Source organism: Passer montanus, unplaced genomic scaffold, assembly GCF_014805655.1.
Source record: "Passer montanus isolate IOZ18808 unplaced genomic scaffold, ASM1480565v1 scaffold2, whole genome shotgun sequence".
Taxonomy (NCBI): domain Eukaryota; kingdom Metazoa; phylum Chordata; class Aves; order Passeriformes; family Passeridae; genus Passer; species Passer montanus.
In genome coordinates, this window is record NW_024366591.1 from 7,350,310 (window position 1) to 7,364,956 (window position 14,647).

Genomic DNA, 14,647 nt, shown 5'->3' on the forward strand with positions numbered 1-14,647 from the left:
GCTGTTCACTGGCAGACCTGGGAAAGCTTTGTTTTCTCCCTTCCAACTCAGGATATTCTGTGGAAGAAAAGAATCAAGCGCTTGATCATTGTATTGGGGCAAATAATAGCATTCAGGCATGCAGCAACAACTCTGACTTCCAAAACCAGAAGGGAAGCCAGTACTAGCACTTCCTATCATTCCACTGCCATTTTCTTCACTGTTTGTATAATGGCAAAAAGCCATTCAAATACAGGAGGAAAAAATTACTACACAATTATTGTCTTAAACTGATCAGCCAGAAAAAGAAGCCTAAACCATGTCACAAGAAAGCAAACATGCTGCCATCCCAGCTGCTATAGCCTACTGCCAGTAAGAGCATGAGAACAGTCTAAATGAAAACATTATACAGTTGCCAGAACAGCAACTGACACGCTCCCAAAAAAACTCTCCCACTGGAGACTCTTCTTCTGACAAAAGAATTCAGTGCTAGAAATTTGATATTCACAAGCCCTAGCTGATCACAAGAAGCTTTTTAATTATTCTGATAAGATGCTTATGTGAAATCAGGTTTTCCAGATTGATCATTTAATGCTTCCCCTCTATCACCTTCCTCCAGAATAGGGAGTGCATTACTTTAGCCTATAGAACACAAATGCAGACAAATATCTTCAACTCACTTGATATCAAGATGTGTTAGTGCAAAGTTCATAAACCAAGCAAGAATACTGTATGAGAAATATGCTCAGTATTGTATGAGAAACAGCAGCAAACAAATTATCAGTATCAACAAGAAAGCCACTGTCTTTAGTTTTAAACAAAAAAAAATCCAAAACACTGAGAACAAAAGTCACACACACATTGTGCCAAAATAACTTCTACATCTATCTTCATTTGTACAATAAAATAGAATCTCTACCTAAAAACCTGTTTAAACTAATTGTGCTTAAAAAATACACACCACGTGCCATGAGGTTCTGACAAAGCATTTATGACACTACAACAGGAAAGCAACACAGTCATACAACTAAGGGAATAACCTATATAAATATATAGCTAGTGATAAACTCAAAATAAGATGATTTATAAGACTCAAAAAAACTATTAATAATCAAAGCCAACTACAGACATTTGTTTCGCATACAAAAACAAGTGCTTAGAGTCTTAAACTCAGATAATGTCAGTGGAATATTTTATAGGAAATTGCCTTCTTAACTACAGTGGGGCTCTAAGCTCTACCAGTCACATCTTTTTTTAAAAGAAGACAGTATCTTAGAAAACTATCAAGTACCTACGCCCACCACCATCCAACACTTTGTTTATTCAACATTACAAATTGCCTTTCATCACAAACTGGGTGCATTAAAACAGTTTTTTAAGTCTCTACAAGATTTTACCAAGTCATTCAAGTAAAAGTTCCCTTAAAAAAATCGTCAAAGCACAACTGAGAAAGCAATCAGTTTTTACATCAATTTTCTTCCATACTTCTACACTGGAAACTTATCTCAGAAACTGGGATAACAACATCATGAGACGACAGCCACAATCACAATTAATTTGAACAAATACCACGACATTTCCAAACTGTTGCCTGCCCCTGAGCTGTAAGCTGCTCTTGGAAATAAACATTACAATACCACAATTCTAAACCAAACTGAGCATGTGTGAACTGAGGGTTTCAGAAGCAGTCAGCATCAACCACACTAAGATTAGACACTAGACGTGGTTCCCTGCATAGCCTGACTACTGTACCACCTCCAGATCCATACTCTAGTAAGCTCAGCAACAAGCACGAGGCCCCATCGTCCCTCAGTGCTGCAGACTGAAAAGCTTGAGCTACCTTTTCCATATGACATAGAACCTGGGACATTATAATTTCTTGAAGTCCATTCAATTACTGAAACTTAATCAATAAAAGGCAATTATTATCAATATTATTATTAATACAGTTTGTTGAGTACAAAACAAGTCTGGTTTTGAGCAAAAGGCCACAGCAAGAGGTAACCACCTGAGAATTTCTACCATATGATCACAGCTAACACACTCAGGTGTCTAAATCCTACTGGGTATAAACCCTTTCCTAAGTTCATGGTGTAGAAATAACCCGTTAAGACCATTCAATCTTTGACACAATAGAACAAGGACTCTAAACACTACTACAACACAAACAACATTCAAAAGTGGTATCTTTTCACCCCTCTTTCCAATACAGTTGAACAATGTTTACAACATCCAAGCTTACCAAGAAAAGGATTACTTATACAGAAACAACCTAGCAATTGCACTCTGAAACTGTCAAAATATTTTCTACATGCTAAACTAAAAGAAAAAAACAACGACCAAATCTGAAACATCTGCAGCCACTAGGGAATAATGAAAACAAAAAAAAAATTTTTTTTAAAGTCACACACCGTGGTAATCCACGTGTATAACATCAGTTTTTGGCTCTTAGAATTGCAAGCACATGAGAGAGAACATTAAATGATTGCAGGCTGATTTTAACACCTTGATTTTCTCACTATTGTTCCCAGGATGCAAGAAGCATTAGTTATCTCAGTAGGTAACCGAAATGGATTTTTAAGCAAATAGCTTTTGCTTTGTATAAAGACAGATATTTTAGGTCCAGGCAAACGTGAACATCAAAATCAATCTCTTGCTTATTTTTACTAGAGAATATTCAGAAAGTATTGGGAATAACTGAGAAATTGTACCTTAAAAAGACATACTGCACTCTTACCAAGCCTTTCAGAAACCTGATAGCCATTGCAGAGAAGTCTTTCAAATTTTTTTTTATTCTCTGATCAGTGTACATTTTGCCCTAACATATTTTTAAGTCTTGTGATAACTCAGGGGTGGTATCAACAACCGGTCACTCAGTTCAATCTTTTCCCTAAGAATCTACCAGGCTAAACAACACTTGCACTTATACCTCTATAGGGAAGGAAGTTGCCTAAAAAAAGTGCCTTCAGACATAGTTTTTGCTGTACAAATAAGTCAAGTCTCTCGATCAATTTTTGAACATTAAGCATGAAAGCTAAGAATGTAAAGAAGTGCTGATGTTTGCTAGCCAGTGCCCGCTACTTTTAATTTAAATACTTCTTTCAGACTCCAAATGCCTTTTAATTTAATTGTCAAGAATTGTCAATTCTTAAGACATACTTATTAACAGAAAGCACACAGGTTAGCATATGTGGTAGGGACATGTCTTTGACAGACATCTATCAGATTAAGAGGTTTTAAGAATGATTCCTAAAAGAGCAGATAATCAAATTCCAACTCTCTCACCAGTTCCTTACAGCACTTGCTACAATTACTGTTCACCCACAGCACTTTCAGAATACACTGAAAGAAAGGTATACACTTCTCAGTGGGACAAAAAAGAACATTTCCTTAACTAAAACTTCAAAAAGTAGTCACTAACATAGCGCGTATGTGTTGTAACTATTCCATGCGGTGGAACAGACAGTTTGATGTTTGTTGAGGGTAAATGATATAGCACATCTTCATTTCAGTGGCTGCTGGCAAAGCAACACATTGTGTTGTGAGAGCAAAAGTTAGAAGACCAGCCTCTATTTGCTCCACTCAGGTAATGCTAAGGCTGCAGTTGATGGATGGTCTGCCACAGCAACAGGAAGGACTTTGGCATTCCACTGTAGCAGGAGCCATGCACCACCCATAACAAGAACTTATTATTACACTGTCTGGACAACACATGCTAATCTAATTTTATGGCACAGCGACACACTCCAGCAGACAGATACTGCAATTCCATCACCCCCACGCTCCTGGTGGGCACACCTATCACAGCAGTGGTTTTGCCATAGGGGTGTCACCCAATATTGGGACAATGTAACCTCCCAGTATCAATGCTGGTCCACTATTAGTCGGGAGCAGCTTGCTATAAAATGAACTACTTCATGAGCACAAAACTGTCCTTTTCCTTACTAAGGTCTCAAGAGAGTCGAAGTATACTTGAGTGAACAGACTTCTCCATTCCACATAAGAGAAGCAAGAAAAGAAAAACCAAGCAACTCAAAAACCTTCACATCACCAAAGCATATATCCATTAATATACACACACTCACATATTTATTGACCATCTGTAAACCAACAGGCCAGATAGAGAAAATTTATTTTAGTAACAAATTTCAGCTGTGCTCATATCTCCAGGGTGGCTAAACATTTGGAACTTAATACAAGGAGAAAAGATTTTCTGGCCATCAAGTCATTGCTCTTTGAGAATTCCTACACAATAGCGTTAGCTGGGCGCCAATTCTCTGCACAGTCTTTCCTTGGCCAAAGTCCTTTTGTTCAAGCAGATCTGTTGCTCAGTACAGGCACTTTGATAACGCTTGAACTCAGGAGATTCTCTAGTTATCCTCCGCTCCCTAAATAAAGTGCCCAGGTTTTATGACAATTTTACAGCTTCAGAAAAGTTATTAACAACTGAACTTGCAACCTTTTCAGTAAGCTCTTTTTTTTCCATACAAGACCACAGCTATAAAGAAGAGAAATCCAAAAGATTGCCTTTGATGTGCACTACACAGCAATTTCAGAGATGTATGGGATGCTCTAAAATTCAAACTTGCTGTTCTTTTACTATCCTTTTCCCATTTGAATTTCATAAGCAAAGCTCAAAACTAACATCTATCTGCATAGTCCCTTTACACAAATGTGCTCCTGTCAGTTGATGGAGCTATTTGAACTAGCATATTTTAACTTGTTTAAATGACAATACAGGTACTCTGAGCAATTAACAAAACCAGTGTATAAAACAGGGATAGTGGGAAAAATTAAACCGTTCAGACAGATGAAAAGTAAACAAGGGAAAAAAATAGTCTTGATAGTAATTTTAGCAGGCTACACTGGAAGCCAAGCCAGGCTACACTGCAAGCCATAATTAACAAGTTACCTTGATTTTGCAGAAGAAAAACATTTAACATTCAATGTGATAGACCCAAGAAAAAACACACCAACAAACAATTTAAAAAATCCTATCTATAATCCTGTCCATAAGTTTAAAATATGATATATCCCAACAGGGGATTCAGTTTATAGAAAAGAAAACACATGCTGATTTTTTTTTAACTTTCTTGATCACTAATGACTTCATGTGACACAATAAATAGCAGGCATGCTTAATTAATGGTAATAACACATGCTTAATGTACATTTAAGTGAATGACAGGTAAACACGTACTCTGAATATGTCAGTAAGTACAGGTATACAAAAAAATTCATTCTCCAAGTAATGGAGGAAAAGGAAAAAACATCAGACATTCAAATATCTTCACTTCCACTTATCAGAAAAGGTCCCCTATATGAAGATTCCTGTGGAAGAACTTTACGGACTTAGAGGGAACACAAAATGGTTCAATTTCTAGTGTTAGCTAGATTCTCTTATGCCACATCTTCAAAATTCCAAACACACAAACCAAACATTTTGATGTGGACACCTAACTTTTTTTCCCCATCTTCCCACCTCAATCCATCCTTTATTCCTTTGAAAGCTTAAATGAAAGGGAAAAGCAGAAGAGAAGAGAGCACCTTACTTAATCCAAAACAAACAGCATGAAAGATTGCACCCAGGTTTTAAAATTTATATAGCTTAAGATACCACCACTTTGCATTACATGCTGGCAATATGTAATTTTAACAACCTGCTTAGCATTTCCTTCTGTAACACCCACACTGATAATCCATTTCCACAATATCCTGATATATTCGGGCAATGACATTCAGCCCCATATTCCTGAAAAAATTGCAAATGCCTCACTGCTTCCTGCAGATTCATTTTTAGAATTCAAATGATTTGCCAACACATGGCATTGCCAACATAATAGCAATACACATCTTCTCCTAAATCCTAATAAAAATCACATTTAGTCACAATTCTACTGTTGGGCAGGGAGTTAAAAAAATGTTTGTACACCACCTGGCTATGTATTGCTTTGTACCACTATAGCTTAACCACTGTCAAGAGTAGGTTATTTAAGAAAAGTAAGTGGACCAAACTGACTTAAAACAAATCATTTGCACTGAACTAATTTGAGTGGTTTCCATTCACAGGACTAATGCTTTCTTTTCAAAGTGATTTAACTTAACCAAAAGTACTGTATATTAAATTATTTATAAATTATATGTAGCTACCAAAAGCCAAGCAAACCCATTTTCTAGGCTGCCTGATAGAATTATTTTTAAACAGCTTCTAGGCATGCAACAAGGGTCACTCTGCTGGGACACCCAGCTCCAAGACAAAGGTGTCTCTTCTATTCTGTAGTAGAGTATCATTGCAAGCAGCTTTCCAGCAGACAATATCACTTCTCTCATCTGACATACCATCATTTTAACCAGCAGTACCAGTTATGCACAGACACCAGACTGAAAAGGACAGGCAAGTCAAAAGAGGAAAAAATAATAGGATTTCCAAGGAAAAAATGTAGAATTCTCATGCAATTTTGAAGACTAAGAATTAAGCTTGCTAAGATTTGTTTACACAGTTTATATTTTTATTCTAGACTGGTGTAAAGAATAAGTGAGGTAGCACCATTGAGATGTATCTTGTAATTTTTTTTTCTTCACATGAAGTCATATTGTGCTTTTTCTGAATTAGAAAAAAGTGCTATTTTTATGTTGTATCTTTGGAAGTATCTAGAACACATGGAAAAAAATTAATGGCATTTATTTGCAATATACCTCAAATCACAAGACTAATGAGACAAAAACAGGTAAGGCCCATGCACAACTAGTTAATGGACTACCTAATTTATAAAATGTATCCGTCAAAGGACATCACTACAACTTACAGCCTATGTACCAGAGATTCCAGAAAGCAGCCAACAACAGCAGCAATGGAACAACACAGAAGCACAGCAAACTACTACAATACCCACACAAAAGTGAAAGGTAATGGGAAAAGGTGGTTAACTACTCCATTTGCTATTTGACTACCAAACAAGTCATTCTTGTTTCACCAACCCCTTGTATCTGCAGCCCTGCTCTACTTCTGCATTTATGAAACAAGCAGCTAACAATAATCCAAGAGCCATAGCCTCTGTATCACTCATTAGTTTCTAGCCTAGCAGGTTGCAGGGGACAACACAAATCTTCTAACCAAAGAACTAATTTCTCAGTGTCAACAAACAAAAAAATTTCCTCCCTTAAAAAAGGAGAGGAAAAGAGAATACAGCTACAGACCTAAAGAGACTGCACAGAATTTGCAATAAAACACCTTTTCACTGCACCCAAAGTTAAGTTTTATGAACTAATCCATAAAAATAAGTGGCTGAATTGCCAAGATAGTAATTCAGTCAACTGACATATGCTAGATTAAGAAAATATACATGTATGACATTTACATTCTGGTGAGAGGACAGATTTATTATTGAAGTGCCTGGGCATTTAATATCTTTCCCATTTATTGCATAATCATATAAAAGAAAGATCTATTAGCAGAAACTGTTACCTGTTATAGAGAGGAACATCATTTTCTATCTCCTTGCACCTTCTAGGAAGCAATTGATACAGAAAAGGACATATGACAATTTAACTTTAACCTCTGATATCTTCACTTGTCTCAAGATCAAGATATCAGAAATCCCATTCAATGTCACAATACCTAAAGGACTAAAGTTACATTAAAAATGATGCAGCAAAGTAAACAGCATTTAGAACTTAAAGCAGGCAATGTCTTCCTGTGATGAAAGAAACCAACAGAGTTGAAGTTTAACCCCTTTGTTTCATATATCTCAAGAGAAACCCTCAAGTTGCACATAAACAGATTAATGAATTTAAGTTAATACACCTTTCCTTTCCTCCTTACTTAAACCATCAAAAAAGCACTTAGGTACACTAAATCTGTAGTTTATGCAGGAAGAGAGGAAGAGTGCTATGTGTGCCATTACGTACAACGTCAATAAAAGCCTCCTTTACCAGTAACAAATAGTAGAGGGGTCCCAAATAAAAAAACCCAAAAAGGAAAAGAAAGCTCAGTGTATGCTGAAAGGAGTCATTTTAAAGTTTTATCTATACAGAACAAGAACTTACAAGGCTTGCTTCTTTTCCCCCTGCTTTACCCAGTGATTGAGACATTTTTAATCAATTACAAACACAATATGAAGCATCACCCTTTACCTTTATTTCACCTCAGCTAGCTCCAGTACAGTCATCTATCTAAAGTCTGCTCCATAATAAAGAAAAAAAGCAAAACAAAAAAAGGGAAGAGATGGGAAAACTAGCACTATGTACAGGATAACCAGTTCCACAGGAAAAGCCTGCCTCCTTGTGGCTCAACTAGCCCTAAATTAGACTTCTCCAGTTCATTCCATTACACCCAGAAAATCAGGTGAACCAAGAGAGTAACAGCCTTCTAGTTCAAGGCAGTTTGGGGTTTTGGCTTTCAGCAGGGTGGAGCTGATGAAAACAAAAAATGTTTCTAAATGTAGGAACTACCTGTGAAAGTGATCCATCACTCCTTACCAAAATATTGCTTTTAGCCTTCCCCTCTAGACAGGGTTGAAGATGACAGATGTTCCACTTAAAAACAACTGAGATTCTTTACATGGCAACAAATGCAAAAGCTTGTCAGCGCTCTGGCACCTAAATCCAGAAGGCCATGAACCTGGTTCAGCTGTGGCTTAACCTTGCAGGCCTCTCTGCATGCCTTACTTTCACCAGTAAATCCCCATTCTGCCCACAGATCTCCTTCTGGGGATGCCTCTGAGGATTTCTCTCTTGGCAGCAGCAAAGCATTTGGCACTTTCAATAAGATGCAAACCTTCCTCTGTCCAGCCTGAAGGGCTCAATTACATGGAGCTACTTTCTTAATGCCTAGAAGAGCAAGTTCTTTAGAAATCACCTGCAGTTTTTGGCTGGTTTTGGTGTGGGGTTTTGTTTCATTGGGTTTTTTAATTTCTTTCTGATTGCAATCCAGTCACTCTATTGTGCAAGAGCTTAGTGGTTCAACAACTTAAAATCTGTGTGACAAATATACAAATTCACACCAGTCTTAGGAGGGGATCACATCAGGATGACTTTGGCTTTCTAACCATCTTGCAGAAGCTGCTCCATTTTTATGCAAGTCTGAGACAGAGCATGAACTGCTTTTGATCTGGGGTAGGAAATTTATCCATGAAAAGAAGGGAACTTCCAGTCTCCACTCCAAAGGCTTTTTAATATAAAACACATTTAGTGAACATAAAAGTAGACCCCAGTTTTTTTCAGTCTCACAATTGTTAGGCTTTCAACTTGCTCTCTTCTCTGTCACAGCCTCTGTATGGGAACCATTTCTCTAACCTTTAGACACGTGAATCAGACTCACTCTTTCCAATCTACAACTCAGTGATCCAGCTGGAAAGAAGTCAAATGAACATGGCTCTCTCATGTTCACAAAAATTTTGATTGGAGATGCACTGGAGGGAAGAAGGGGAAAAAACCCAAAACATTTCTGTCCCCTTCAAGCCCCACTAAATTAAAGGCTTTGATTCTACCCTGTTCTTTTCAAGCAGACATTTTTTTTAAAAAAAGTTGTCACACACTGAATTCCAGATGTGAATCACTTCTTTCTACTACAGTTTTTATGCCTAGGTCCAAAATGAGAAGCATCGTACCCTTTTTTTTGTTGTTGTTATTATTTACACACTTACCAGTGAGACATCTTGTGCTTTGTGTGCTTTAGACTCTTTCATGCCTACTCAGACCCTAACAGGTCAATATACTGCACAAAAAGCTGTGGATTGCACCATTGCTGAGAGGGGCCAAAACTTTATCAAGGCTATACCACACCCTGCAACATCCAAACAACTTCACAGATCTTATTAGAACCGTTGTAAATGAAGAACCAAAATAAGCAGGAGCTTATATTAACTCTGACACTACTCTAATAAGAAAAGCAAATTAGAAAAAAAAAATCACTCTTTTCTCTTACTCAGGTGCAATCCTGGCAGAGGGCAAACACCTTCAACTCTACTGAAGATAAAGAGAATTGGTGCTGTTCAACACATCACAGGACTGGGTGCCATATCAGACAAGTCCAGTATGTCTGAATAACACATAGGTCTGTATATAGGGAAAAAAAAAAAAGGCATAATCCTTATAGAAAACCACATTCTGTTTGTACAACCAGATCCATAATTAACATGCAAATTACTTAGACAAATGATGGACTATCCCCTCCTAGTTTTTGTAATCTTATAGACTGAAAACAGCAGAGACTACAATTTATTAAAAATTGTGTTCTCCTATAAGCAACTGTTTCCATTATATTGAAATAGTGGGCAAGTAAAAAGGACTATATGAAGTCATACATATCAAGAAATTTACTACAGCAGGGTTTCTGCTCCTAAGTTTAAGACAGTTTGGTTTGTTTGCTTTACACCAGTGTCTGACACTAAGTTAATAAGCCTTTTATTCTGATTCAAAAGCTATTATACTACACACATCTTCCTCCACTTACATTTGTTAACCTACGCTGAAGCCTGGGATTAAATTTTATGCTTCACTGACAGAAAATAGAATCCTAAATCACCAATCCACATATAACAGTTAATTTCCTCACTTGTTTCTTGTGGTCACAATATCTACTTTCTTCCTTACCACAGCCTTACTTTAAACTTTCATATTTTTAAACACAGCACTGGGCTTCAGCTCAGGTCTATGAAATGTCTCATTTCCTTGAAATTATTCCTTACTAAACTTTCCCAATTATCCAGACCAGTAAGGTTTACTAAATTTTGTGCAGAATGACACCAAATAATGCTACCAAAGCAAGTAACAGGTTCATTCATCTCTTAAAACCATAATAAAAATGCTACTCATATCAATAATAAACAGCAACAGGTTCTACCAGATTAAACACCAGACTCTTGCTCAGAAATACTGGTTTCTTTCCTATGCTATTCTCACCAAGTCTTGTAGGTGACCTTGGGCAAATCACTACCCCCACACTGCAGTTTTCTCAGCAGTAAAAATTAATTGAACAGAATCGCAAATCTGTCTGGAAACTCCAAATGTAACACACCATAAGAGTTAAAAATATATTTCCCTATCTGCAGATACATTTGCCTTGATAGCTTTTCTTTATCCCATTACACAGCAGCAGTGTAAGATTGCTTTTACTTTCTAAATACACTCTGGTGGTTCTTCAAGAAAGCCTTTAGGCTACTGCCTTACTTTCACATGCTTGATCTATTTCTGCTATTGTATCTACTTTGAAGGACCAGGAGCTTGTATGTGGCAATACATACTTACACTTATTCTAATATATTACATCAAAAGTCACTGTTGAACACATTCCTAAGGTACAGAGAGCATAAAAAACAGGACAGAGAGGCAATTATCAGCGAGCAGTGACTCATTCTCTAAACCCTTGCTCACATAAGTAGCCATCCAAGTATTTGCTTCCACAACCCGACAAAGGAACAAGCCATCAGCATTTTTTTTACAGGGAATACATACATTGATGAACCAAACTGCATCAAAGAAACATAAAAATATTCCTTTTTCTACATCAGCTAGACCTACAAAACACCACTTTTGATTTAATAGGAGGCAGCAATTCATTAGCAAACAACACCGTTCAAGTGTAGTGCACTTCATTCAATTGCCCTCTTGCCCTATTCTGGGGTTTTTGTAAAAAATTACACAATTATGAGATGCTTTATACCTTTCCTATTTCAAAATAGGCTTAAACAGCAGTTTCCAAAACTCTTGATTTCGCTAATCTTTATTGCAGACGAAATACCAAAAAAAAAAAAAAGCACTTAATTTTTCTAACCAGAGATAGAGGGAAGTGGCAACTTTGTCCACCTCATGCCACAAACCCCGTTCTGACTGACACAAACGTGCACTGTGATGTGCTTAACTTCCAGCTGTGCTCCTGATCGATGAATTGCTACAACACCTTGAAAAACCTATTTAATAACTTGATAGCCAGAATACTGAAAAATTACTCATGTATTGTCCGCAGGGAACTTCGCGAACATTAGTAATACTCGTAACATGAGCTGCTAAAAGAAGGAAGAGACAGACCTTCCACGCCACAGACACAAAACATGACAAATCCGGCAATTTCCTGGAATATTACAAAACCGGTCGGAAAACGGTACCCTTCAGACACAGCGCTAAGGAGAAAGGAAAGCGCGTTGCCTCCAAAGGGAAAAGGCATTAGCAGCTCGGATCCCCGCGTGCTCTCCAGGTGGGAGCGGGAGCCCGAAGGACTCCGGTGCCGGGGGGAATGCTGCAAGGGGCAGGCGCTCCGTGCCGGGAGCGGAGCGGAGCCAGGCGGGGCCCCCGCCCCGCAGCGCAGCCCGGCCCTCCCCACACCAACTTCCCCCGGCCCGGGACGTGGCCGGCCGCAGTTGGATAAGGAGCGACGCGACGCCGCTGAAATCGGTCTGAAGTCCACAAAGAAGCCATCTGCCCGCGGGGAGCGGGCTGGGGAAGGGCGGGCTGGAGGGGGAAGGAGCAGCCCGGGGCAGTTTCACGCCGCCTGCAAGCGAGCGGTGGCGAACAGACGGCCCCGGCCGCCGCCCCTGCTCCCAGCCCGAGGGCCGCGCAGCGCTGCCCCCCGCCCGGGCAGGGAGCGGGCACACCTTCCGCGGGCTCCGCTCTCACCTTCCTCCTGCCGCCGCCGCCGGCCAGCGCGGCGCTGCCGCCCGAGTACATGTAGTAGGCGATGCCCAGCACCCAGAGGAAGGCGAAGCAGAGCAGCAGCCGAGACCTGCGCCGCATCCTCCCTCCCGCGCCGCCGCCAGGCCACCAGGAAACGGCCGCCAGCAGCCGCCGCCTCCGCGGGAGCCGCGCCTCGCGGGCGGCGGGCGGGAGGCGGGGGAGAGGCCCCCCGCGGAACTGCGCGGCTGTGCGGGTCTCCCCTCCTCGGAGTTGTCCCACTCCCTCCCTGTAATACTGGCCCATTACACGGAGACTCTCGGAACCGCAAAAACTCCAGCCTAGCCCCGGTCCGCGCCCCGCACTCTCCGCCCGCCGTGGCCCGAAGTGTCCGTGGCCGCGCTCCTGCAGCCGAGCGCGGGTCCCGGCGCAGCGGGGCCGGGGGCAGTGCCGCAGCGGCACCTCGGACATGAGGGGTGCCCGGGCTCACAGCGCTTGGTAGTGGCTGCGCCCTCGTTCAGTGCATCCTCCACTGAGGACCTCCAGCGCTAGTGTGTGGGTCTCACCTCTTCGGAGTTGTCTTGCTCCCCTATTCATATTGGATGATCACATAGGGGCTCCCAAGCCCCCACAAATTCCAGACTGACCACAACACAAGTTGTGTCTCTGACTCTTTTCAGGACGGAAAATGTGCTCTATGGAGGTGGTGTCCCTGAAGTCACTTGAGGTAGGTAGCAGGGCAGGTCTTCATTACGCCTCAAAGGTCAGAAAGCAAAGTCTTGTCAGGACATGTCCACTATGCATGACATTTTTGAAGACACTTTTCTATGGCCCTATGGGACACACCGAGCACCAGACAGCCCACCACCCCACTGAGGTCACATACCTGCTCTGCTTGCACTTCTGAAGTCACCACTACAGCAGTGCCCAGTCTGGAAGCATGGGCACCATTAACACAGGCCTAAAGGGATCTCTGGGGGATTCTGCCTGGATCTCCCCAGGAGGGTGACCCATGTAAGGCTCTGCTCTTAGAGGCTGGTCTGTCAATATGGAGTCATTGCCTGGTAAAATTATCTTTCTTTCTACTTACCCAGTTCCACCCTTGAACACCCCACTACAGTGCTGCTAGTTCACTGACTCTCATGTGCACAGCTCATGCTGCTGTTATTCCAGCCAATGAGTTTCCTGTTGTTTAGCATTTCCTGCTATCTCATTCCGCCGTGAGACATCAAGAAATGAGAACACAAAACTAGCAAGTGACACATTTTCTAACAATTAAAAAGCACCTCTATTTCAGAGGCATAATTTCAACTCCAAGGAGAACATTCCTGGTTTTGAAATGTTTTGGGGTTTTTTTTCTGTCATCTCACTGTGTCCTATCAATAGACGGTTGTACTCCGATGTGTTCTGACTGTACCCACGTTTCTCCTTGTCTCCACACCAATGTCAGGCCCCTGCCAGTCCAGCCACACGGGTGGCTGCAGAGCCTCTGTAGCAGACTGCTCACTAAGCTGGGCCAGGATGTGGCCAGGGGGTCTGGCATAAATTCTGTTACATAAGCAGGAAAAGGTCCAGCAGCTAGAAGAAATGGTGTCAAAAACTCACCTGCTCACCAGCACAGTCAGTCCACTGACAGTCTTGTCAAGAAGGTGAATTGTGTCAGCGTTGGCACTGCCTGGGCAGAAGTTGTCTGGCATGCAGAGATTTCAGGGGATAACTGCATACCTTCCCACCTGCCAGAGCACTGCTGGAGAGATAGCATGGATACAAAGACAAAGGAAGGAATTCCAAATAAGTATCCATTATCCAGGGAGTGTAAAACAAAGAGATTTAGTTCTTCAGAGCAAATGAATCTTTCAATAAACTGAGCATTATGAATTTAGTTTGGAGGGAGTTGGACACAGACACCGAATTGGGGCAAAATACAAGTTTTGGAATCAAATAGCTAGCATCTATTTGAAGTTACGTACACTGGAGAGTATGGGCTGCCAGGAGACACACAGATGTTCTAGATGAGAGTATTTGATTTATCCAGAGTGTTTTTGATGCAAGTGAGAGCAGT

The 14,647-nt window shown here is 40.7% G+C and overlaps 1 protein-coding gene across 1 annotated transcript in view; it reads right to left on the reverse strand.

Annotated features, from left to right (window-relative positions):
• GALNT2 (polypeptide N-acetylgalactosaminyltransferase 2) overlaps positions 1-12,772 on the reverse strand; it is a 90,497-nt gene extending 77,725 nt beyond the window's left edge. The window contains exon 1 of the mRNA XM_039707523.1: positions 12,592-12,772. Coding sequence (XP_039563457.1) covers positions 12,592-12,708 — 117 coding nt within the window. The 5' untranslated portion in view covers positions 12,709-12,772. The remainder of the gene's footprint in view (positions 1-12,591) is intronic.
• Between the last annotated feature and the right edge of the window lie 1,875 nt (positions 12,773-14,647).